The 27,247-nt window shown below is 39.2% G+C and overlaps 1 protein-coding gene across 1 annotated transcript in view; it reads right to left on the bottom strand.

Annotated features, from left to right (window-relative positions):
* The window catches only part of LOC129111882 (dual specificity calcium/calmodulin-dependent 3',5'-cyclic nucleotide phosphodiesterase 1C-like), a 61,615-nt gene extending 42,427 nt beyond the window's left edge, over positions 1–19,188 (bottom strand). Inside the window, exons 1-2 of the mRNA XM_054624035.1 lie at positions 19,088–19,188; positions 14,724–14,750 (exon numbers count right to left, since the gene is read on the bottom strand). Of these exons, the coding sequence (XP_054480010.1) occupies positions 14,724–14,750; positions 19,088–19,188 (128 nt within the window). The remainder of the gene's footprint in view (positions 1–14,723; positions 14,751–19,087) is intronic.
* Between the last annotated feature and the right edge of the window lie 8,059 nt (positions 19,189–27,247).

Below are 27,247 nucleotides of genomic sequence, written 5' to 3'. Positions count from 1 at the left end.
CTGAAAGTGCCAACATTATGGTGGAGTTCACTGACCTGTTCCTGAGGAGTCTTTTTTCTATGTGGACGGCGTTATTGTTGAGCGAGGGTTTCATTGTAAGGCAAGCATTTCAGAGTTTCTACTGAGTTGTTGGCTTGGCAGAAGGACTCACTGGCAAATGTTACAACTACTTCCTAGGCAGTGCACACACACACACACACACACACACACACACACACACACACACACACACACACACACACACACACACACACACACACACACACACACACACACACACACACACACACACACTTTTGGTGAGGGGGAGTCTGCTCTTGGCAATTCATTTTCACTGCCAGTGAAAAAGGATTTTTTCTGACATATATATATAATGTGTATCTTTCTTTTCTAGCCTCCACAAAAAAAGTAATACTGTATTTTATAAGAAAAGACATTGGAACAAGACGTAGCCCCACTTCATCTGAAAAATATTATTCAGCACTGCTCTCACTTTTTCTCTCTTCCTCCCCACTCCTCTCCTCAGCTTTCACTTCCCTCGCTTGCAGAATTAAAATTATATTGAGCATCCTAAAAACGTATTACACCATAATGCGCAATAAAATAGACATTTGTGGATACATTTGATTTTGTGCTGATTCAAATGCTCCTCAGGGAATCTACGATTTTCTTACTAAGTGTCTTGCATCGTAAAATCAAGATGAGATTGAAGACACGCCCATTTACATTTAGTCATGTATATACGTCTCTGCTGGCCAGATTACAAATATGATTGCAATCAGTCTTCCCAAGCGACATGCAAAATAGGATCGGTCCAACTCCAAGCCAGAATAAGTTTAGTTACAGCAATATCATTTTAGTCACAGTAAGCTATATAAAAATGATCCATTAACAAACACATATGAACGAATCATATGAAACAAACAAATACTGTCTGCAACCTGAGTCACAACTGTCTGACTTCCTCACTGCATAAAGAAATAATAGAACATTTTCTTTCACAATAATGTGTGTTTTCAATGAACCCTATACACTATGATTATTTTCAGTAATTTGCTCAGTCTGTGTCAGTCTTATCAAAGGGCAGAGTGAGGCTAAGAATCCAGGAAATAGGGTGAATATGTAATTATAAGAAAGCTTGTCAGGTGTACCATTATTTGGAAAATGTACAGAATGAATGCATTCCAGCGTCAACAAGATGTGCAAATAGCAACAACAAGAACCACAGCAGAGGAATATATGAGCCACAAGTCAATGCAAGAAGGTTTAACATTTAGTGGGACCCCAGGGAGGGTCCAACTGGGGAAATTGTGTTATAATGGAGCGTGACAATCGACTTTGACTGTCCTTTCATGGGTAATTTAAGTGTGTGTGTTATCTCACCGGAGACACATAAAGACCCAGAAGCCCTGAGAAGTGCAGATGTGAAGGTCAGTGATGGATACAGGTGGGGGTTTTGCAATTGACATAACCTTATACTGTACAAAATGTAAAGGTAATCACATCCCTGAAGCAAAAAAAAGGCATAGGTGAATGGACACACACAATGGAAAGTGGATGGACACACACAAGCCTACACACACATACACACATACAGAGCAGTGAGATGAAATAGGAGAGGTTTAAAAAACAGCGCTTTCAATTAGATTATCTGCTTGACTCCAAGCCAGAACATAATAACAGATGCATAATGCTCTGAGTCTATCAGAGGTTATTACGGCAGTAATCCAGACATAGTGATAGCCAACTAAGGCTGCCTCTGTGTCACTTTGTTGATGAGATCAGGTGTAGAAACAAAGGCTGTGTCCCAAACATGGTGCCCCCATCCTCTTAAGCTGAATTAGATATGTTCATGAAATAATTCTGGTTAATTCTAAAACACAAAGAGGAAGACAATGAGCTATAAAGAGAGCAGGAGGGGACATGATAACACAGCTGCCTCTGTCCTTGTCACACACATACAAACACACGGACACACACACACACGGACACACACACACACACACACACACAGATGGATCAATAAAAGCTGAAAAGTGCACTGTGGTGAGAGAGGTCATCGTTGCTCTGTCCTTCAACCCCCGGACAAACAAGGACATCAGAGTGCACTTTATTTGGCAATGGGCCACACCACACAACACAACACAGAGGACCTTGCAGCCGCAGCGTTTATCCCCAGTGAGCCGATATTCAGTCCAGTTGGAGTGCCTCACATTTGAGCATTTCAACACCCGTAGCTGCCCCTGGTAACATATGAATTATATCAAATTTATCCTGAGCTTTCATACAGATTAAATAAAATAAAATAAACTATTATCTACTATCAAAGATACCTCTTGAGTTAAGAGTTTGGCATTCACGTGTCCTTGGGTATTTGTACACTATTAACCACTCTACATGCAGAGTACAATCATAATACTAGCTCAAATTAACACAATGGCCAGCTACATAGAGAGCGGGGAAATGTAACTTAGGTAGAACGTACAGTTTTACAATAAACTTTCAATCCTGTCTTTAAAAGCACATTAATTAGAGGGAGAGTACAAATTAATACATACATAATTAATAGAGTATTTAAATAATTTAAATAGGTTGTAAAAATCAATCATTAATGTATTTTCCACTCCCATTCATTATTTCACTGCTTTATATTGTCAACTCCAACTTTTTATTATATTCTTATTTTTAAAACATTCATCACTTTTTCCATTTTCCCTAAAACAACATATTTCTCTTCACTTAATGAGACAGTTGTGTCTAGAAAGCCTGAGCAGTCTACGTGTTTAAGTTGTCATTCCATCATTCTTGTTTTAACAATTAAATTGCTTTGTGGGAGCAAAAAGAGTGGCGCATATCCACCCTCAAACACAGACTTACACGCTTTAATACTCTTTTGATGATGTGTCTTGCATTTCTGGGTACAAATTGTTAGTGATGCAAAGAAGAAATATAAACAGCATCAGCTTCCACAAAAACACACTGTCAGCACTCTTAAGAGTATTTAAAGATGCATCTTTGAAAGAAGCGCCACTAAACTAAATGAACGTATTCGTGTGGTCAATGAGTGATAGTGGGACTACTTTCTTTTCAGAAGATTTAATTCTCATCCACACATGTCAATCAGGCAGTGCTGGAAGAAGTAGTCAGACATTTTACTTTAGTAACAGTAGCAACCCCAATGAAGTAATACTCTGTTTCAAGTTAAAGTCCTTTATTCAATATTTAACTAAAGGATTTGCATCAAAATATAATTGAAGTACCAAAAGTAAGAGTTCTCATTAAACAGAAAGTTCAATTTCAGGATCATAGATATTATATTATTGTATTTGAATTGCTGATGATATACTTAATATACTGCTATCTTAAGAAGTTCATCCAGAGTCTTATCTTAACATATAATAATCCATCATAATGTATTCATTGGTTATATTCTGTATTAGTAATAAGAATCTGTAAAGTATCTAGTAACTAAAGTTGTGAAATGAATGCAGTGTCACACAAATTACACTTGTCTTAACAAAATAGCAGGAATGGAAGTCAATAGAGATGTGGAATTTTCCCGATTCAAAGATGCATCATGATGAATGATGAAACATGATGGAACATACTCCATTTCGCTGTCATTTACTATCTGTTGCACTTGTTTCTTTAGCCTCTCTCCTCTCCTGTGTTCTCTTTGTTTCACCAAGGAAGCTTACACTCTCTGCAGGGAGCTAAAAGACGGCACTTGGCAGTTTGCGAACTTGTGCCATATGCACTAATATTAAAACATTTAGGATACAATACATTGAGAAGCATAGAGAATTTGCTCTGAAAGCATGAATCGTAATCAAATCGGATTGTGAGGACATAAAGTTGAACATCCCTAGTACTTTGGTACTGCTTCTTGAGTAAATGCAATGAGTTATGTCCCACCACTGCAATCAGGTGTGCACAAGAGTGTGCACCGTGTTTTCACTTTAGTATTCACCATTATTCAATAATCGTCCATCACTATATTGTCCACCAAAAACACTGTGCAGTGTAATCACACTATATGTAGCGCCTTGAGTACTTTTTTGCCCTTGTACAACTGTGGGCCATAAATATGTAGGTAAAGAGAGCTGAGGGAAAGTACAGTCCCTCCGGCTGACGTATGACATCACTAACTGAGGGAAATAAACAACAATACAAGTGGCAGGTAATCTACTACATAAAGTGGAAAAAAACCACAATTGTGACATTTGGGCCAAGAAAATACCTACAGTGTGTTTACTTGCTGCAGTTAAATGACTGCAAGAACACTTTGGAAGATATTCCAAACACTCGTAACTTTACCCAAAATATAATGAAAAGATTAAATAGCACCTGACATTAAATTATTCTAATAGTCAGAAAACAACTCTCGAAAGTGTATCAGTTCATTTAAATAATAAGGAATGTGTAAACTAGATAAGAATACACAAGTGTTGCCTCCTACAGTGAAAGTTGATCCGTATAACCATTTAAAGCTAGACAATATTTGCTCTATTGATTTGTATAGATGTATCTAATGTTTAACCATTTCACATTCCCTAGATGCTTTTAGCTTGAAAAAAAAGGACATTTATTCTCTATTATTACATTTGTTAGTCATGTATTTATCTGTATCTGTGGGAATGCAATTTATTCTAACTACAAAGATACCGATGTTGGTATCTGCCTCAATAATCCAGTATCAGTTGGGCTACAGTGGAAAGGCTGCACAGGGACATTGAGGCGTTTTTTTGTTTTCAAAGATACAAGATGTGGCTGAAAGTCATTTGTGTCAAACTAATGTTTCCAAGTTCATGAATGAACCTTCAAGCTCAAAACTTTAAAAAGGTGTAACATCTTCTTACAACTACAGTGTGTTATGAAAAATGTGTTTATACTGCTTAAATTTGCTAAATGGTGGGGGTTGAAGTATAAGCATTTTTCAATTGAATTTAAGGTACTACAATTTGACCCACACAGCTCAACATGAGCTAAAACTGAGCTTCACTTCATTGTTACTGTGCCTGTAGTTTTATAGCTTTTAAAATTCAGATTTTTTTGTAGTAAAATGATCCAAGAGGTACAAATCAATCCTTTGGTATTCTAAAAAGATCATATATTCCTGAATATGTTATCATTCATATATTGTATTTGATTATTATAGTTCAGAAAAAAGTGAAAGCATCCAACATGGAAATATCGAATCATTTCAATATCATCTGGTAGTGCATGGTATTGAATCTCCTGCTTTTTTTGTTCAATAAGTCAAGAGAAGAATTAAAATCTCTCTAAACCTGTGTCTTTTACACCGTATGTGTCAGGATGGTGGACATGAATGAGGAAATGTGTGAGGCAAACCGTGTGAAGGCCACATGAGTTTAACTGGGTTAAAATGAACTACTGTGCTGAATGTTTATTTTCTGGAAAGGATGTTTAGTCCGGCCTGTCCAAAGGAGCGTTTAAAAAACGGTGACAGAAAACAGAGACCTAACTGCGTCACAGCTGGGATTCACAGCATTCCTCTCAAATTGACATCAAAGAAAAAAAACTGCCGGTTTATAGTCACATGCTCACACATTCATACAAAGGGAGACAAGCAGGTATGATGAATGTTGGCCAACTTATCGCAAACAGAAGAACACAACTGAAGTGCCTATCCATCTTTCCATATTTGACAAAAGAGCTTTCTACCGAGTGACAAACAACATGTTTCACTTTGGGATGCCAAATCATTCACCGTCCACTGTTTACATAACAGCCCCACATCACTGATCAAGCCATTATCTACATGGCTACCATCCAACAGTGTCTGAATGCATGTTTAAAAAAACAAAAACTATGACAGCGGTGAGAGTGAAATAAAGAGATGGTGAGCTGAAACTTTGCAGGTTCATCACTACTTTACACACTGCTTATACATTTTCATTTGATACATTGTATTCATAAACTTTTTGATAATTGAGATTTCAAAGGTAATGCCTACGATACAGGCTAACATTTCTGTATCTGCGAATATGCTAGTCTATGCACCGATCCGTTATCATGCTATCATCATATCATTTATCAGATGCTTTGCGCTACACAGGAACAACAATAACACTGTACTGTGTATGTGCAACTCTCAACAAAGACGAAAAAGAAGCGAGATGGCCTGTTCGTTCTCCCATCATAAGCTCCGGAAAACAAATAATTGCTGCATCCGTAGTTTATGATGGCAGTAGATAATGAGTTAGCCATCTCACTTCATTCTCATCTCTGTTGAGAGTTGCATATGATCCGTACCAATAATTATTTGTTCCTAGATTTATTTAACTTGATGTTGCTGTTTGATTGTACGGTTACTCTACTTCTATTTTGTAACGTGTGGCTTGACTTTAAAAACATTTTAAAGGAATTGTTATTTTAGATTAATTTAATCAAGTTATTTTTCAGTTCTGACTGACTGTCAAATGTCAAACTAAATAATTTCATAAAGTTATATGTATTTGTTTGTATTACAAAGGGTTTAACCTGAACGTTTTTAACAATGCTAGCAATGATATCACATCCGTACAGGGTTAATAGTATGCAGCTTTTTTTTTTAAAAAGATATATATTTAGAGTTTAGACTGAATGTATTCTGTTCAGTGACAATAGTTCATAGTTCAAAGTCTGCGGTGACGTGAGACACAATGTGTTTATTAACACGTAACCAAAACTTATATGATTTTCCGCCAACCTTAACCAAAGTGCTTTTGTTGCCTATACATAGCCATGAACAGGACTTAGGATGCGATCACCCGTCTGTCCTGGTGTCACAGTCCTGCTGTTTGTACGTACTCCATCCACCCCGACTACCTCCAGTTCAGATGAGGTACATAAATTCAGCAATTCATTCACTGCCTCTGAACACAATCAAGACTACCACCACAACTTTTATCTAACTTTTTCCAAGTTCTGGTCATACAAGATCACCCAGAGCTCCTTCCATTTGTACTCAAATGGACTTTTAACAGCACCGGGAGGCTGGCGATACATAAACATTGCTTAGGCTCTTCCATGCATTCTTTCTGGCTTTATCCAGCTCCTGCTTTAGCAAGAAAAGTCAATTTGACCATCATGGTCTTTTACATTGGTTATGACAGAGGCTGTGGGCCACAGAAGGTAAATCCAATATATGTAAGGTCTGCGACTCCCACTGGGACCAAAATGACTGGGTTAGCTAGAGATGAATGAGGTGAGATGATAGATAGCTGAATGGAAAGAAAAGCACATGCAGCATTCTCTCTCTCTCTCTCTCTCTCACACACACACACACACACACACACACACACACACACACACACACACACACACACACACACACACACACACACACACACACACACACACACACAGATTGCTGTCGGATATCACACAAACATTCAGCATACAAAACACTACAGGATGCACACAGCATATTTTCCCATTCTTACACAGTGTGACCGAAATTTTCTCTCTCTCTGCTCAAACCGACACTTGGAAATAGTCACACTTTCCTGCTCTATCTCTACATTTACTCGGGGTAATACCCTTAGGACAAACATTCAGCAGGCGACAGGGTAGAGGTGCGATGGAGTCGCAGGGGGGGGTTGGAGGAAGCGATGGATATAAACAACCAGATTAAAGAGACAATCTGCCCCATAAATCTGCAATATTATCTGCTGCAGGCGCAGGAAGAGGAAGGCTCGTGAGCTGGACTGGCACCAAGAAAGCTTGTGACGTTCCTTTTTTCTCATCTCCGCCCTATAGCTCAACTTAGGATAAAAGCCTATCATTTAGGTCTTTGTAATCAATCTTCAGACTCGCAATACACTTAGCTCAATAATGTCCTTCTGAGGTAGGCAAAGAGGGAGAAAATAATCAGTGTAGAAGCCCTTTGCTGCAGAATCAAAATGCATCACTTTAGGGAATACGCTCTTTTGATGTCAATTTAAGACAAGCAAAGGAAGAAAAATCTTTTTCAAAGCGATTTGCACGATTGTATGCAGCTATTGAAGGGTATTGTTTGGCCTGAATGGAAAATCCATCGCACTTCAGTATATACAAGCAGCTGCTTGTCCATACATGCACATGTTGCATTTCTGTGAAGTAGTTGCATGTGTGCAGCTATTTCGAAGCAGGGAATGTGTATCTTCTATGTTTTTAGTCCGTGCATATGTACCGATTCACAAACTGAAGGGTGTTTTTCGGCACCATGTGGTTTAGAAAACTGTGAATTATGCTAACTGAGGCGGTTACCTCAGAAAAGAAAGGAGCACCTGATGTGGAGCGAAGAGGAAGGAAAAGGGAAAAAGATGAATGTAATTAGCCCAAGCTTGGAGATTCATTTGAGCCAGGCAATTACCCCTCTAATCATCAGGTAGTAGGAGGGAGGAGGAGATGGGGTGAAGAGAGATCGGAGGGAGAAAAGCAACAATAAGAGAGGCATAATCATTAGTGTATCCACACTGTGAACCACAGCAAGAAAATGAAACAGAAAATCACAACATTTCCTACCTACAAAAGTTGTACTAGTCAGCATCGGGCTGAATAAGACACAAAATGACCACATAAAAAACAGAATAACACCCCAAAACCAGCCACAAATTTCAGTTATAATGGTTGGAATTAAAGTCTGAGCTGCTGTCGCCTGCACACTGAAATGAGAAACAAACGCTTCTGTTTTATGTTACAAAAGCTCTCCTGACCAAGCTACTATAGGTGCTCCATCTGGCTCGTTTACTACTTAGCCGTACGAGAGATTTAATGGGCTCTGTAGGTGGCAACTCATGACAGAGCTTCAGCCAGCTTTTATACAATGAAGTAGCAAACATTTCTTTACAACTACTTCTAACTGGTAATAATACCCCTTTTTTAACAGTTTTCCTTATTCCGCACTACACACAATAGTTTGTTAAGAAAGATAAAAACAAATTGATTTTCAAACATTGATTACAAACTAAGACTGAGATGGCTACTCACATGCAAAACGTGTAACTATTGTTTATGCTGTTGTATGCCTCCGCCAATCAGTAAACTTGCATTAACATCCACTTTTTTCCAAAATGCTATTGCTTCATCATTCAGCCATCAAGCTCCTCTTCTGTGGAACCAGCTTTCATTTTCCAAAAAGTGTCTTGTAATCGTTTTCTAACTACTCATACAATGACCACAAATTCTACAAACACTAACACTGGTAAGAATTTTCATTTATTTGTGGATCATCTTTACGTTTTAATTCATTATCCGAGCACATCATCATCTTTATTGTAATTTCTGGTGCGTATTGCTCAAGAACTATTAGTTTATTTCATGAGGTGCATGTGATCGTATTTGCTCCGTAGCCAGCTAATCCCAAAGACAAACCAATAACAGTATTGCATTATTGCCCCCAAATGAATCCTCTCCAATAATGAGCCCAATAGCTTTCGTGACAAATGGCCCCAAACCTCAGAGAAGAGAGACAGAGAGGCACCGGGTAATGGTATCTAATGGGCGGGTCTTGAAAGGCAGCCAATGCCTGGAAGATGTGCTCCCTGATTACCGACATTAACCAAAGAGTTCAATTCTGGCCCTTGTGAATCTCAGCTTTACGATATCTGTGCTCATCTCCATTGCTGTTGCTCTGTCTTCCTTTTGTCAATGCGTTTTCATTCACGTATCCCTCTGTTGTTGTTTTTATGCAAATGTTATACTATACAATAAGGACCAAGAGCTTCCTGTAAATGTATGAAGTTTTTCAGTAATTCTACTTTACAGCACAAATATCTGCCAATTCCCTTTTTTGTTTATTAAAGTTTTGTTGACATTTTGTATAATAAATGGTCATTGTTATATTTCCAGATCCATAGCCAGGATTTTAGGAATACTAAGGTCATTATTCCAAGTCATTCCAACATATTCCCCACCACACATCCATCCCAAAAAGCAAGGAATGCCAGGAATGAAAGTTTGGTAGAGAAATACTGAATCTTTATTCTTTTTTGTTTTTTGTTTGTTATATATATATGAACTGCAAATGCAACTGAGTTGAGCAGTAGACTTGAGAATAACCTGAGATTCAACTGATTTGCATGCGTATTGAAGGAACATAGTTTCAGCTTGGAAAAAAATATATTTATATATTTAATAACTTCACTTGGCTTGAGACTTGGACTTTCCCATAAAAGACTCAAGCTCTGCAATAAACACAAGCACAAAGACATTAACCAGTGCAAAAATGAAAAGTCGACATATCCACATTCAAACAAAGACACTGCCCCTGAATTTCAAAACTTCTGTCCTGCACAAACACATATTTATAATCAAGGACTGGCAGGTGAATTCACACGCTCTCCTCCAGAGTGTAAAAGAGGATGGAATGATTTGAAGCGGAGCAGAAAATAAAAAATATCATTCAATGCTGCTGTGATCGCTGGAAAGTCTGGGCCTGACATCACTTATAAATGCACTTCAGTTACCAGCAACTCACTGAAGACATTTCACGGTGTGTGGCTATTAGCGCTGATCTTTGTGAATTGGACAGTTTTTGCAATGAGTCTTATTTGCAATGAAAGGGGAAATTTTGCACCCAATGTATTCATATCACCTTATTAAAATATATGCAAACAGCACAGAAGCACAAAGATGCTATTTGCTTGGCAGCACAGTTAGGGATGCATTTCACCCTTCCTTTTGGGGGTTCTTTGAAAATGACACAGTTTATTTTTATCTTATTTGTGCAGGCTTATCGACTGCAAAAGCCATGCAATCCTGTTATGAGTTCACCTAAGAGTGTCTGAAGACTGGAGCAAAGCGAGGAGATCAGGGTTTAGATACCTGAGTCATTAATGCCACTGATAACCTGTACTAAGCCCTGCAATCTGAACAAACATACCAGCCCTTTGAGAAGGCAAGGAGACACAAAAACTCTCTCTCAACAGAGTTGGCAACTGGGCAGACTAACATAAGGCCATTTAAGCCTGGATAAGATGGCAAAACACTTAAAGCCTTTTGAAAGCTGATCTACAAGTAGTGACCACTGTAGCATATTTACAGACTTGAGTAAAAGCATATCTCATTCAGTGGCTTATTCAGGCGGAATACAAAGAGACACACGAACAATCTGCTTGTTGCATTGTTGGTGAACAATCAATGTAAGTGGTGGTACTTGGGTGATCAATGCCTTTTTTGTAAACCTAAGGTTATTTGGCAACTGGATTTAATGAAATTGCTCTTTGGCACATTCAGAAGCATGTGATTAAACAGAGATTTTGTGAAAGAAGTGACAAATTTTGAATCATCTGTTCATCGAACCCATCCTCTGGATGAGGGTCCAATCACAGCTCCTGCCAAACTTCATCGTAGCCTCGATTTCCCAAACAAATACTGAAAGACTTTTCTCATGTACCAATTTAACTGAAACATACTCTATGAAACTAATAATAAAATATACGTCTAACCACAGTCTTGCATGTGCAAATATGTAAGTTACCCGAACGGGGTTATGCTGCAGCTGTGAAATTCCGCGACCGACAGTTGTCATTCCAAAATGGTTGGACACAGGCTTAAATCAAAAAGTCATCCTTTGGTTCTGTGTCATATCAACGACACTGCTTTGAATAATCACTAGGAATCTTGATGAGTAAAACTTCCACTGTTATCACTGTGTACTGCATTTGTGCTGCGCGAGAATGGAAAGTTTGACAGGCATAGCAACAGTAACTAAGAGGGGCGGGGCTGAGCAAACTGTAAATTGTTATGAAAAGCACAATAGCGACCATGTGACCAAAATAGTAACCGGCAAACTGTTTCAAAACCCACATAAACCACACAAAACAAAGGCCTAAACAGACTTCATTCCTGTCTTTATAGCATTTCTTCCATCTCTCTTAACTCCCTTTGCACACAAACACTCTTCTCCGCCATCCCTCCATCCTTCCCTATGTGAAGTGGGCTATCTCTCCCTACATCTGCATGTGTTAGGGGTTGTACTGGTGTGTCAGTAATGACAATGTCCCAGTGTTCCTCTCTGCCAATTAGCCCGGCCGTAATTACACAGACACATATGGAGCTGTCAATCATCCGGCTCCTCCACACAGGAACTCACCCACCCATCAGAGAGAGCGATAGAGACAGAGAGACAGCGACAGGGACAGAGAGAGAGAGAGAACGAGGGTTTCCAACCGCTAGCTCTATACCACTCCAAACGACCACACACTGTGACAATAAGTAGCATGAGAGGAGTTCCGTTCAATTACTGTGCGGCAGTCTCGCAGCTCACAGGAAAAGGCCATGGAACAGCGTTCCATTTTTTTGAGCAGTTACAATTTCTTATTAACTGAGTTAACACAAAGAGAAGTGGTGGATTGTAATGTATGTATTAATAAACTATCTTTAGTGTTAGTTAGTCCAAAATGTTTGAAAATTATAAAGGAAGATGTTGTATGAGTATATTTGAATTAATCCCAAACTGAACATAATATGTTGTTGCAAAATGATCATCCATGTCACCATTAAAGAAGAAGGCTGGTGATATTCTTGTTTGTTGTTATTGTAAAAAAAAAAAAAACCACCATGACAGAGACAGAAATCAACAATGTATCTATCCTACTATCAAGTGCCTGTTGAGCGAAATAGCTTATTCCTCTGTGCTGCAGAGCTCCATTGTTGTCCAAAAACATCAATAAGCCACACTGTTGTGACATGTGACATGTTCCTTCATTCTGATGAACATGGCCAGTATTTAGAGTCAATCCCACATACGACGCCCTGCTGCTGTATATACGCACTGGAGCACCAAATGGTATCAATCCACATCTGAAAATAGTCCGTGACAAATCCACCCGTTTGAGTAATGTTTGCTAAAAACTGCAGTGCCCGCAGTTGTTTTAGGAAATGATTAAGTCGATATGTTTGTGACATGATTTTAAAGATTTGCATCTTCAACAGTACAAATGGTTTTGAGGTTCAGTATTAAAGAGACACCAAAATGTGTTGTTGTTGGGTTTTTTTTGTGGATTTGGCCACTGCCTTTGGTTGAGAAAACTCTATGGTTCTATTCAATCCCAAAGACGAGCAAAAAGTACCTGCTCAATATGGAAAAGGATAAAAAACTTCAATGCATTTTACAGTGATCTGTACGTTTCATCTTGATCTTGAGTTAAGCTTCCTAACATGCCTATTGGACATCACAACATGCTCTTTGTTGAATGTAGACTACTGCATGTGTTTTCTGACAAAATATAGATTTCTCTGTTTCTCATTAAATCTAAGCTTTGAGACTAGAGAGGCATGAATACTGAAACTGATATCAGCCTGAGACTGACTCAAATAGCTGGATCAGGTATGGTTTACAATGGGCCTATCTGGTATCGGATAACACTATAATTAATGAATAATACATTAGTTAAATTATATATATGTACATATCTGTAACATTTTGCTTTACAAAGTGAGGAAAGCATTGTTAAAATCAAGTCCAATGTTGCCTTACACATTTAAGAATGATCCCAATCATTTCCCCACATTGTGGTACCTGATTTTGGCTGATAACAAAAGCCGAGGTATCAGAATCAGTATCAGGACTGCAAAAGTCTGATCTGTGCATCCCTTCTCGAGACAGAGACAGTGAGGGTAGAGAAGATACAAAAAAAATGCACTACAGGGATGTACTAGTGTTTTGTTTTTGTTGGTTTGTTGTGTTGAAAATGGACTGCAACTGAATTTTGTTGTGCATCCCTGTGTTGCATAATGACAGTAAATGATCCTTGAATCCTTGAATACTGAAAAAGGTTTTGGACATCCGGTACGAATATACAGCCATGCATACATCTTAGAGGTGGGAGATTTAACCACTCACCACAAAACAATCTGGTGAGTTTGATTCTAAATAAGACCATATACAACATATTATTATACAAAAATATCTTTGTCATTTTTATAGATTGGATTTAAACATTTTACACTTTCACAAGGTCTCTTGGGTCCTCTTAAGCCATAAAATATGTCCTTTGCATCAGAAAGAGGAGATGAATAATGAAAGACACTGAAAGTATGTTTCAGATCAATACAGAAACATCTTTAACAAATGATACTTAAATCTGCATAACCCTCGCATCCAGTGGCATTAATGAATCCCTGCTTTCCTGCTTGTAAATAAATGCATGCAAGTCACAGATAATGGAGGGCCTGATTTCCCCTGAGCATCTCCAACAGAACCAAACAAATGAGAATTACATAATAAAGAAGATAACGTGCATGGCAATTGAGTTATTTGTCAACCTTTCAAATTCTGGGAGTTGTCTCTGGTTCTAAAACAACTGCGTCCCCATAATTTCTATCCATTATGCGCCAGTTATCTAGTAATGACGATGAGTTGACACTCAAATCAACACAAGAGAGGAAGAGCAAGTGAAAGCCAGAGTATTTATTATTGCATACATGTGTGACAAAGTGTGCTAATACCTGTAATAATACCTTTCATTCAAATTGCACTTCCATAACAGAGTTGCAAAGTGCTCTGCAAGACAAGCAACAATGAAAAACGAGGAAAGAAAAGAAAAAGGTAGGAGTAAGTCCAGGATGAGGTCCAGGGATGTAGGAGAGTGGGAGGAACTCCAGAAATCAGGGGAAGAGTACAGGAGGAGGAGGAGGAGGAGGAGGAGGAGGAGGAGGAGGAGGAGGAGATGGGACGAAAAGGATGGAGGTATGAGGAGGAGGAGGTCCAGTGTCCCAGCAGCAAGTCTTACCTCTGGGAAGTCTTCTTGTACTTGCGCCTAAGAGACAAAACATGAGGAAAGTGAGGCATCGATTGAAATGTTAACAAGGAAATTAAATGAAAGACGTGGGCTTCATCTAAGAACAACACTTTTAGATCATTGGTCATGTTCACCAAAATGATCTCATTCTTAACATAGTGGCATAGTCTGTCTTACTTCACAGGAGTAAAAACCTGGTTTGACTTAAGAGTCACAATGCCTTAATGGGAATGAATTCAGAGTTCAAATACAACCCCACACTGAAATAAACTCAACTATTATTCCCTGCACCATAACATCATCAGCATGGCTTGCCAATGTAGTTTGAAAATAATCAAAGTCCAACAGCTGCCCTCAGGGTGTTTATGCAGTTTGTTGTCCAGTACTATGCTCGTGTTCCATCACATCCCTGTGACTGCCTCCCATCCCATCATGGACCAGTTTGCTTTAAAAGATGATTTTTATCATCTAACTACATGTCAAACCATTAACTCTTTATTTCACAGTTCAGAGCTATTCCTACGTTGGAAGTTATTAAAATAAATAGAAATCAGCAATATGTTTGGTGAATCTGACTTGGAACGTTCATACGAGCAAACCTCACAAAAACAATATGCTTCTAATAACACACATTATCCCAAAAAATACAAATAAGCAATCAGGAGAATTATACAGCATCGGGTGTGTAGATTTATAGACCTTGAATGTAAAAAAAAAATATATAAGTAAAAACAGTTGTGTTCACTCTGTAAATTAAAAAATAATGCAAATGATTAACATCACTTATGCAGATGAGGCGTTTATGAGAGGCATAACGATATGCAAAAGCACATGCAGACACATACACATACCACTTCACACCCTGACATCCAAACTAATTTACTACACACACACACACACACACACACACACACACACACACACACACACACACACACACACACACACACACACACACACACACACACACACACACACGTGGAACCTACACAGTCCCATTAAAACACACCTACTTTCACTCTTCCTAACATTTGACCTAAAACACACCCACACCTTTATGAAGAGTTAACAGCGTGGCTCTAAAAGCTTAATTCACACACACACACACACACACACACACACACACACACACACACACACACACACACACACACACACACACACACACACACACACACACACACACACACACACACTCACACAGAGAGAGAGAGAGAGACCCACACTTAAATCACTCATACTAGCAAAGTGGAGGAAAGGATGGACCCACTGCCGCTCTACAACAGACATGGATTAAAATTCCAGTCAGGCAGAACTCATAGCACTTAGCTTCATTTGTTCCTGGAGCTCAATGTAAAAACTGCAAGCTAAGGAAGGTATTCCCTGTAAAAGATATGTTAAGAGCCCCCTCAAGACTAGTGAGAAGAAAAAGATTAAATCAATCACTTAGGATCCACCAGGCAATTAAAATGAAAAAGACATTAAGTGGCACGGTCAGATGGCTGTCTTAGATGTTATGATAGGTGTTGGGAGTTTCAAACAAAGGTAATGACAAAGAAAAAGAAAAAGGAGTTCAAAGCTGTAAAGGATATGGATCAAAAAAGAACAGAAGAGATGGATAAATAAGAATAAATAACAAAATGGGAGAAGCGGAAGTACGGACATTTCCTTTCTCCTGAGCTTCGCTCCTTTCTTTTATCCCACCTTTTGCCCCTCCCCCTCCTCACTGAGCTTGCTCTATGTTGAAATATGTCTGTCACAACACAGCGCTTCTTCTAATTAGAAGGCTTTAATGCAATGTCCTCGGCCTAATGAGGATGTGGGTTGAAAGGGGTCATGGAAATTCCAGGTATTATTGTATTATGAAGGTCACAGGAAGCAACATTTAAACCTGTTAAAGGACTTTTTTTTGTGGTGTTTTCAAAAAGCTGGCTGGATGGCGTACAGCAGCCTGTTTGTCTTGGATTGTCTTATTTTATTTTAGTCAAACTCACAAATCAGTTAGTTCCATAAAGTGGATACGGCCACCTTGATCCTCCTTGGACCACATCTAAGATGCCCTTCCCTTAAAGGGAGCACTCAGTGATGAGCTGTTGATCAAGTGATAAAATAATCCATTGATTTCCATTAATCAGTGGGTGACGGAGAGGTCGGGCATGTCGCAGTGATCTTATTTATGAATGGAAATCCATTGGAATTCATTTACCAATGGAAAAAAACATAGATGGGCCATTTGTCAGAGGGAAGTAATAAAACAAAAGACGCTGTCGGTGTCTTGGTCAGTGGATGTCACCAGGCGTTGGACTGCGTCACTCAAGGTTGAGCAGAAGGGAAAACTGTCCAAAGCAAAATGATCTCTCTGTCTATCTATGGATGATTGGAGCACACTGTGGCAGAGAGAGAGAGAGAGAGAGAGAGAGAGAGAGAGAGAGAGAGAGAGCTGTGATAGCACGCGCTCACACACAAACACACATATCATACAGCTGCCAAACAAATCTCCATGAGCTGGCAGCACATACAGTAAATGTCACCGAGCCGCTAAATATGCATCCAATCTATATCATCCACACGAGCACATGCAGTCAACCTTTCCGGATCACACATACACAACCATTCGCTGCATTCTGTCGACCCCTCCCTATTAAACCCAACATGTACTGTGAAGCGTCAACATCTGTGGGGGCTGCCTGTCAGTAGGAGCTCCCTCTCTTCTGACGGAGGCTCTTTGTGAGATTAAAGGCTAATGTGATCTCTGACACGCAACAGGAGCCCTCAGAGCTCCGAGCAGACCGCAGCGTAGTCGAGATGAGAAAAAAAAAAAGAAAAGAAAAAAGGGCCGGGCCCCCCCCGTTACATTAATCTGACTCACTATCCATCAAATATCCACAAGGACAAATGGTTGTGATAGGGAATTTATGACAGTGACCAAATGAAGAGACAATGAAGTCATCCGAGGAAACTAAATGTGGCAGCTGATGATGGTGGAGGGACACACGTTTTGGGCTTCTGACACGACAGAGAGAGAGTAACAATGACTAATCATGGAACAATAGAAATACCATAACATGAAAATAAGTTTAAATAAATAGAGTGATGTGAGAGGGGAAGAAAGGAAAACAGATAAATGAACTGCGGCCCCATGAAACGGTTCATTCACTCAGTCGTCGTCTGTGGTGCAGAAGGAAAACTGCATTTCATTCAGACCTCCAGCAGTAACATGAAAGATTTTTTTCTTAACACAACCCTCCTAGCAACCCTCGCCGTCTCCTCCCCCTGCTGAGTAAGAGGGAGGAGAACTGAAAATGAAAAAGAGAAAATTCCCACTTCAACTTGCATACATGATGTGTGGGGCTCTATTCAAAGGGCAAAAGGTCACAGAGGTGTTGATTGGTTGGTGGATGTGGGAGAGTAATAATGTAGTATTGTAGGGCTTTAGAAAAGCAACTGGAAGAAATGAGAAATGTGAGGCTTGAGGAGGCTTTTGTATTATTTAAAGAGAAAAGACTGGTAAAAATACGTGAGCAGAAGAATGGGAGAAACAGAAAAATCAATAAAAATGTAGAATTAGCCTCAACTTTACCAAAAAATATGCAAAAATACAAGTATTGTTGCATCATAATTCTACATGGACAACAGGTGTTAAAAGGTGAAGCAGAATGAAGAGACATCATTGTCTCTTTAAAAAATGATGATGCACAGGAGAACAAAAAGTACTTAAATTGGCTTAAATAAAAAATGCAATAAGGGTGAAACTGTGAGAAACCCTCCCTCAGTTTACACTTCAGCTCTAACATATTTCCATTTTTTTCCTTGCTGGAGAATAATGTAAACAAATGATTCAAAATAGTTCAAAATAGGTAAATGATTGACTTGAATAATTCCACTCTCTCTCTCTCTCTCTCTCTCTCTGTTTTAATGTTTTCACGCAAACAATCCTTTCTTTCTCTCTCTCTCTCACAAACACATACACACACACACACACACAAACTCACGACACAAGTTACACATGCTGTAAACACAACTAGAGTGAGGTGTAGCTTTTATTATGACACAAGCTTTTTCCTGTCTCCTTCCTATGTGTTTATATCAGAGTGTATCTATGAGAAAACTATTACAGAAACATTTTAAACTCACATGTTAATATTAAAAGCTTAACGCAAGCACAACAAATTTCCCTAACATGGAGGCGTACACAGCATTACTTCACACACACACACACACACACACACACACACACACACACACACACACACACACACACACACACACACACACACACACACACACACACACACACACACACACACACACACACACACACACTTGTTGAAAAGAGTAAAAGTGTAAATACTCACAGTCCACGGAGCCGGAGCCAAATCTTCTCAATCTGTTCCGGCTGCAGGTACTTCAGGGCCGTGCTTTCAAACTCCTCGATCTCTTTGGTGGGAGACTCCATGTTAGAGTCTCAAAGAGTTCCAGATGTCCACAACAAGAGATCAAACACACAACAAAAAGTTTAATCCCTCTTAAGTGTGAGCAGCGGGGAAAGACGCAGCTCCGAGCAGAGAGAGTTTTGCAATGTGGTGGAACCCAGGACGTGACCGAGGTTTCCTCTCTTCTTCATTCACATTTGCACCCACAGCTGCGACACACCGGACGTCATCCTTCCTTTTTACACTCTTTTCTCCCTTGTTTATGTGAGAGAGTGTGTGTGACAGAAACTCAGCGGCACTCAGTGCAATGCAGTGCTCAAGCAGCTGTGACAGTCGTGAAACAGTACCACTATCCCTTCTCTCTCTCTCTTGCCTCTCTCTCTTTATCTCTCTCTCTCTCTCCCCCTCTCTCTCATTCGTTCAATTCTCCCCTGTGTGAGCACAGGGGTCCTGGAGCCATGCCATGCTCTCCCAGCAACAACGGGATGCAGACGGCAGGGCAGCACAATCCGGGATTAACGCTCACTGCCGAGCTCTCCACACAAGAGGGAGGGAGGAGAAACACCACCCGTCAATGAGAGGGAGGAGTCTGGCTGATAATGAGAAACTATGTCCTGTTTCATCCACGGGAGGAAAAAAAACTGAGGGAGTGAGGGAGGAAAACGAGTGGGGATGGAAAGGAACAAGAGGGAGAGACCTTCATGAGAAGAGATGACGAAGATGTGAGTGCCCTGGATTACTGTAAGAAAATATCTGGTCAAAGAAAAGATTTTAAAGGGGACCTCTTCCTGTCAAGACCATACAGAAGGACACGTAACTTTCACACACGTATGCTTATTTCATCAGTAGTTTAAAGGTAAATGTCATGGAGCAAATGCAGACTTCGACAGCTGTGTAGATCAACATCCATAGTGATGAAAATGTAGTCATCATAAATCATCTGCTGTACAACATATTAAATGTCATGCCAGAGAGGATTAGATAGTGTGCAGACAGTGCGTTGACACTGATTTGACTGAGATTACTCTGATCCATTGAGCTCATTCAGCACCATCACATATTCAATCCCCCCAGATATAATATGTGTCTCTGTCTCTATCTCTCTTTAACATACAAACAACAGACCACAGCACTTCCTCTTCAGTTTTATAGGCCTAAATGTCCTTTCTGCCTCATTTTGGTCAGATAATGTGAGAGTTAAAAGGCCAGTTTTAAATTTAAGATGGTTTCATGATACCTGCAGCCATAAAAGCCATCACAACACAACAGGTCCTGCATATATTATGTGTTTTTATCCAATCCACTATGGAAGCCGTGTCAGTTATTAAATACTGAATACCATAGGTGCTAAGTTCTCTAGCTTCTGTCTGCCTGGACAATTTATTTTATAAGTTCTCATGTATTAGTGTGAATCCTGATTCACCACTTCTACTACTACTACTACTACTACTACTACTACTAGTAGTAGTAGTAGTAGTAGTAAATGTACTACTCACACAAAGTCAAACTACACAGTACATTTATTGACAAAAAGCAAAACTCTTAAAGAGATTAACTGGTGAACAACTAGTAGTAGTAGTACTACTACTGCTCTGCTGCTACCACTACTGCTTCTGTTAATAAAATGACTGCTACTACTACAAGTACTACTACTGCTTCTGCTGCTGCCACTACTGCTGCTACTTCTAGCACTACTGTTACTACTACTACTACTGTAGTAGTACTGCTCCTACTTCTCTTGATACAACTGTTGCTACTACTACTGCTTTGCAATTCATTTTAGCTTTAAGCATTCACACGCATTTTCTGCAGGAAATGCATTTTTGAGTTATCTACATTACATTACATTACAGTCATTTAGCAGACGCTTTTCTCCAAAGCGACTTACAGTCAGTAGTATGTTACATATCATTCACCCATTCACACACTGATGACAGGCTACCATCAAGGTGCCACCATCAGACTCTAACTAACATTCATCATCAGTCCACACCGATGGCCTTCAGGAGCAACTTGGGGTTAAGTATCTTGCCCAAGGACACATCGACTGCTGAAGCCGGGTATTGAACCACCGACCTTCTGATTGGAGAACTACCTTACTCTCCACTACGCCACAGCCGCCCTCTCTAGCTTCTTTTTTTTTACTTAACCTGTAAAGCATTACAAATTGCAATAACGACTTTGAGAGGTGAAATACATTCAAGGCAAATGTTTGATCTGACTGCTATAAAAAAAAGTTACATTTTTCCACATCTTTACTTAAATGCAAGCTTCCTGATTGTGATTTCCACATTTTCTGTCTCCTGTCACTCTGCCTGACAAGGTACATTACATTATATTGATTCATTGTATATTCAAAATATATTGTGTAAAAACACCTGTAACTTTATAGAGCCCTTTCTGCTGCTTTCTCTTATTCTCCTTCTTATAGCTCCTTGCTCACTGGACGTTTAGTAAAAACCAATTAGTCTTCTTATTTTCTGCAAGTCCAAAACTTGCAAGGGTGACTCAGCCCAGACCCCCCCCCCCCTTTCCTTGACCCCCCTACCATACTCTTAGGTCTTTCAATTACTTGATGCAGGATGCAGGGATAATGCAAGGGCGCCACCTCAAAGAGGCTCCTGCTTTCATCTGCTGAGATGGGTCCTGTGTGAGGAGGGAGGAGAGAGGTCTGCCTGAGTGCCATGAAGCCTGCTGATGTTCTCTTCAAAGACACACTCATCTATGTCTCTTTCTCCCTCTACCTTTGGCTTTAAGTTTCGTTTTCTTTCTGGCTGCCTTTTTTTTTCAATCCACACTTCATCGCTGTGTTTTTCTCAGTTTTTCTGGAGGTATGTGTGCCGGGCCCCCGGAGATCTAAAGCCACAGCCAAAGTTGACAGGTCAACTTGAAGGGAATCCACAACAGTAGCTTCACATTTCCCCGTTTGCTGTTCACAGGTTCACACCCCAGGGACCTGATGTCCGGTGTCCTCTGAATGTGTAAATGTGACACTGAACTAGATTGAGCTTGGTGAGAATGCTTCTGTCAAAAGCACTGCAAGGACTGAGAAGGTCAATTTAAGCAGCATTGCACTCTAAATCTTGTGTTTGCGCAGATAAAAAAAAAGTAGGTAGAAGTTTACTGGCTCTTGATTAGGAGTTTGCAAGAATCCGATGGTCTGGGTTTGGGGAAGAGAAGAAGATATGTGCTCAATAAAGGTGTTTTTTCCAATTACCTCCACTACCTTCACACAAGAACACCAGTATAGTGATAGTGTATGGTTCAGCATGAAAAGGTTAAAGAGGTTACTTCACCAAACCAAAGACACAAAAGCAGAGGAAAGAGTACATCATGTCAACACGTGTGTTGACTCTAGAAGATAATTTATATTTGCAAGCGATACAGAATACCTGAGACTCTTACTGCATCATATCCCATTATATTGTTCAATTTTGACTTTTCACCTAGGACCTGAATTTTGTATTTTTCTTTTCACCATAAATTGGTGCATAAAAATTCACCAGACTTCAGAAAATGAAGAGTTTGAAAGGCAGAATCTCGGCTCAATATGTGTCCACATCAATGTTAAAACAAAACATACGCCCTTCACTGGCATTGGATAAAAGCACTGGACATTAATTGTGAAGTGTGGATACTGAGCTGAATTATTCCTATCTTTACTTGTTAAAGAAGCTGATAATATATATATATATATATATATACAATAGATACGTATCACTCATTGCTTCTGACGTGGATCTCTCCTTTCACATTTGACAACCTCCATTACAATATGTTTGATTATCACAGAACAATGCACTCTAATATTGTTAAGGGTTAAACAGAAAATATTAATAGCATCCCGCATTCACTACAAAAAAAAGATGGTCTCTGATGCGTAAAATAGCAGAATCAAGAATGCAATCCTGTTGAGAGATGTGGCCCCAAGGCTTTGCACTCCAGGAATCTCAGAGAATATTTAAATTACATTGCCAACTGATGAATGAAACACCTTGTGAACTGTGGATATGTGGCTACTTTGGACCACTAGATTGTGAGAGGGTCAAGACCAAAATGTTCATGCCCAAGCATGCACTGAAATATTAAGAATACACGGAGGTCTTTTGCTTGTTCCTCATTTCTAAATGATATGCTGTTGATGCCGAGGAATCTGAGGCATTCTCAGTCTGAAGGACATATTCTAACAGATAGACGTCACAATTCTTCACGTAGTCAAATAGTTAGAACCGAGAATGGGCTTCACAAATATAGCCCCCATTTCATTCAATTTCAAGACTGATGAAACAACACAAGAGCAAAAACGGATTGTGTCCCCTCACATAATGATCCTTAAAAATATGTCCCTGATGAATTACCATCACAACAATTGCTCACAAAAAAAGACCCAATGCATCAAGTCTTGGGATAGTTAATTATTCGTATGACTATGACAGAGAGACTTGCTGGAAATTCCACTCTGCTAAGGTATTCTCGTCTCCGTGCTCGGGCTCCCTCAAAGCTCACACACTGAAATCAAGACATTAACAGCCCCGGCCATTTGGAGGAACATGAAAAATTCAGATCTCATTTAAATTCCGAGGCAGGTCGATAAGGATATCTATGTATCAAAATAGCAATCGCCTTTGCGGTAATGACCACATTTTGGTGAAGATCATCTATCACACAATACAGTTTGCTTTTCCATCTATACTTAATTTCTCCTTCTGGATTGGATGTTGTGGAGATGGAAGGATGGGTGGGAGAAATTGAGGGCACCCAGCCATAAAGCTATATTTATTTGCAGAGTGATTGAGGTGGAATAAATACCCCAGAGAGAAGACACTTCCTATTACTTCATCTCCTATAGGTCAAAGGTGATCATACATCAGATCGAATAAGGATCAAGAGGAAGAGGGAGCAAATCAGGATTTCAGCCACACTAGGATTTTGACTCAGGCATTGGTTAGAGATAGCATCAATGTGCTGTTTCTGTCTCCTGTCACTTTTTTAAAATGACAAATTTTCACCCTGGAGACTGCTGACTTTTTAGTCATGTAACATTTAAGTAACTCCACGATTGTAGGTATTTTAACCCAAACCAGGATCTTCCCCTTAACATAACCGGGTGGTTTTGTTAACTATAAACCACAGGGCCTTGATCATGCGTTGCCAAACGTTCATAAGAAAAGGCACAAAAAATAACAAAATAAACAATATAAAAATAATTTCGTAAGATATCACACCAATAATTAAATGGGGAAATGTTAATTTATTGGTAATAACTCAACAACTACTAGATGGATTGGCACACAATCTTGTAAGATGATACGCAGGTAAATCGTCATGATCGCCTTACATTTCATCCAGCGCCACCAGCAGGTCAAAGTTTTGACTTTGTTCGTGACGATAGCATTTAGCTTAAAGTACAGCCTCACAGCTGCCAGCATTACTATAGACCCCTCTTGTTGACCTGACAGCAAGCTGACAGGAATAGTATTTATGGCCATCATGATAGCAAACAATTGCTTAAATACATTACTACTACTTTTTATATGTTTCTGTCCACCTGATAAAAATCATGTCAACTTTAATCTCCAAACTATGGTTAAATTATGAATCCCCTCTGCCGTCAGGGATGATAATTATGAACTCTGTTTAGGAGTTCACTTCAGGGTCAACGCTCAGGAAACGTCACCCGCACTGCAACTCACCCAGCTCAAAGTGACAAACATTACAGCAAAATGATGCTGTGCACACAAACCGCTTTGCTGCCTCCCTAAGTGCCTCAAGCCTGTAACTGCTCTGATCCTGTTAGATTTTGGTGCACAAAATCTGTCACTGTGGCTTTCTAAATACACTCACCTGTCTGCCACTGGTTCACTTATGCTATCAATCATTTACACTGGACAGTCTGAGCTACCTGCACTTGTTAGGACGGGTCAACTGAGGATGCTAGTGAGAGCTGTGGGGAGGCAACAGTACAGTCTAAGCACAGACTGGATAAACCCAACAAAGTGTTAAAAGCTGCTTATAGGTATAAATAGCTCCGGCGTTAGGTGTCACATTTTGCAGGACCAGAGTTTTTTTTTCACTGTCAGGAACTTTTAAGATTGTTGTTTCGATAGTTAATTATCAATGCATTATTATTATTTTATCAATATTATTATTTATTATTTTATTATTATTATTATATCAATTTATAGTTTTTTAAGTTTATGGCCTTTAAATGTTTTTAGGTTTGTGATTAGTATTTTTTCTTTCTTCCTATCTACTGTGTGTGTATCTGTTTATCTGGGTGACTGCTGCATACAAGTGCCCTTACAGAATAAATAGAGTTGTATTGAATTGAATATTAAAATATCTCTTCATTTAGCTTTAGTTTTAACTCTACTGTCAAGTTCTTTTTTATTGAAGTTCTTTTTTTATTTTTTATTCTTATATTATTGAGTTTTGAAAGGGGTATACAACCCAAATCTGTAAAAATTTCCCAACAAATAGATGACAATGTTATCTCCAAACTATGGTTAAATTATGAATCCCCTCTGCCGTCAGGGATGATAATTATGAACTCTGTTTAGGAGTTCACTTCAGGGTCACCGCTCAGGAAACGCCACCCTCACTGCAACTCACCCAGCTCAAAGTGACAAACATTACAGCAAAATTAAGCTGCGCACACAAACCGCTTTGCTGCCTCCCTAAGTGCCTCAAGCCTGTAACTGCTCTGATCCTGTTAGTATATTAAACCCCACCATAAGATATGTGCAAAGCCTACAAAGACAGGACTATTCACGTCATGGGTAAGCAATTTGCAATTCACATAGTATTTAAAGGCTGTTATGTGAGCAAAGTAAATACCATAGCCTGTTAAAGCCTGTGGGCCATCTTTTTTTGTCCGTCGACAGAAGAGACAAAAGAGGGAGGAGCTAATTATGAACGCTAATTAAGACATTTTTGGTGACCATGATGTTACAATTAAATTTCATGAGCTGAAAACACACTATGAAAGTTTTTAAGTTGTAAGACAGAAACACGGACAACTCCAAGACCAGACAACGCTGTGGTAGCGACCTGTCAATCACTAGGTAGCCACGCCCTGAAGCATACACCACCCTAAGGTGTATGTTACTCTAAATGGGACCATCATTTACTCAATGAACATCATACTTTATTTAAGCAGACTAGAAACTAGCGATTGAGACCATAAACGCATGTTAACAATGTTAACTGAGGTAACATATAGAGTGAGAAGTAGGGTCATTTTCTCATAGACTTCTGCACAATCTGACTTCTTTTTGCTACCAGGAGGTATGAGGTAAAGGTAAGGGCAGATTCAAAGAAATACCAATAGTGTATTTTAAGTCCATTTGTGAATGCATTTATAGAAAACATGTACTTATCTTATCAAATTAAATGTAGATGCTTTAACTCTTCTTCTGGAAAAACACAAACATTACACAATATTTGGTCTTTATCTCACCTTTTTGAGGACTTTACAAAATTGTATTATTTCTAAAATGATATATGATTTCATTTCATTCGTCTTCCTACATGTAAATAATAATAAATCACAACTCATGTTTGATTAAAACAAGGAAAACTAGAAAAAACCACAAGAGCCTCCATTGATCTATACTTCAATCAATAACCAAAAAAGTATTTTTATTAGTGAAAGGTTGAAGACTGCACACAAGGGAATAAAGATATTGATCAAAGCAAAGTCTGGAAGCTTTTATATGACCCCAAACTACATAAATATGCAATGTATGTCTAGCTAACATAAATTAATTATATGGACAACTGAATTTTGGATGTCATTGGCATATTTCCAATTTTCATATTTTTTTAGTTTTTACTGAAAACACGGCCGACTCTTAGACAGCATAGCAGAGTGTATAAAAGCCCAATCTAGAAATATGTAGCATCATGTGGCAGACAGCAGTGATACAGCTCTTTGACATCATAACTGTGAGGTCATGCCTCAATCATTTTGATGAATAGAGCTGCCATTTGCCCATGTGCTTCCAGTCACACTGGCCAGCAGAGGCTCATTAGTCCGCTAGTGAGGCTAGTGATGGAGGTTGTTTCTGCACAGGGGGATGT

This window comes from Anoplopoma fimbria, chromosome 3 (assembly GCF_027596085.1).
Source record: "Anoplopoma fimbria isolate UVic2021 breed Golden Eagle Sablefish chromosome 3, Afim_UVic_2022, whole genome shotgun sequence".
Lineage (NCBI taxonomy): Eukaryota > Metazoa > Chordata > Actinopteri > Perciformes > Anoplopomatidae > Anoplopoma > Anoplopoma fimbria.
Note: the sequence above shows the minus strand (reverse complement) of the source record. Positions and strands in the feature narration are given on the sequence as shown.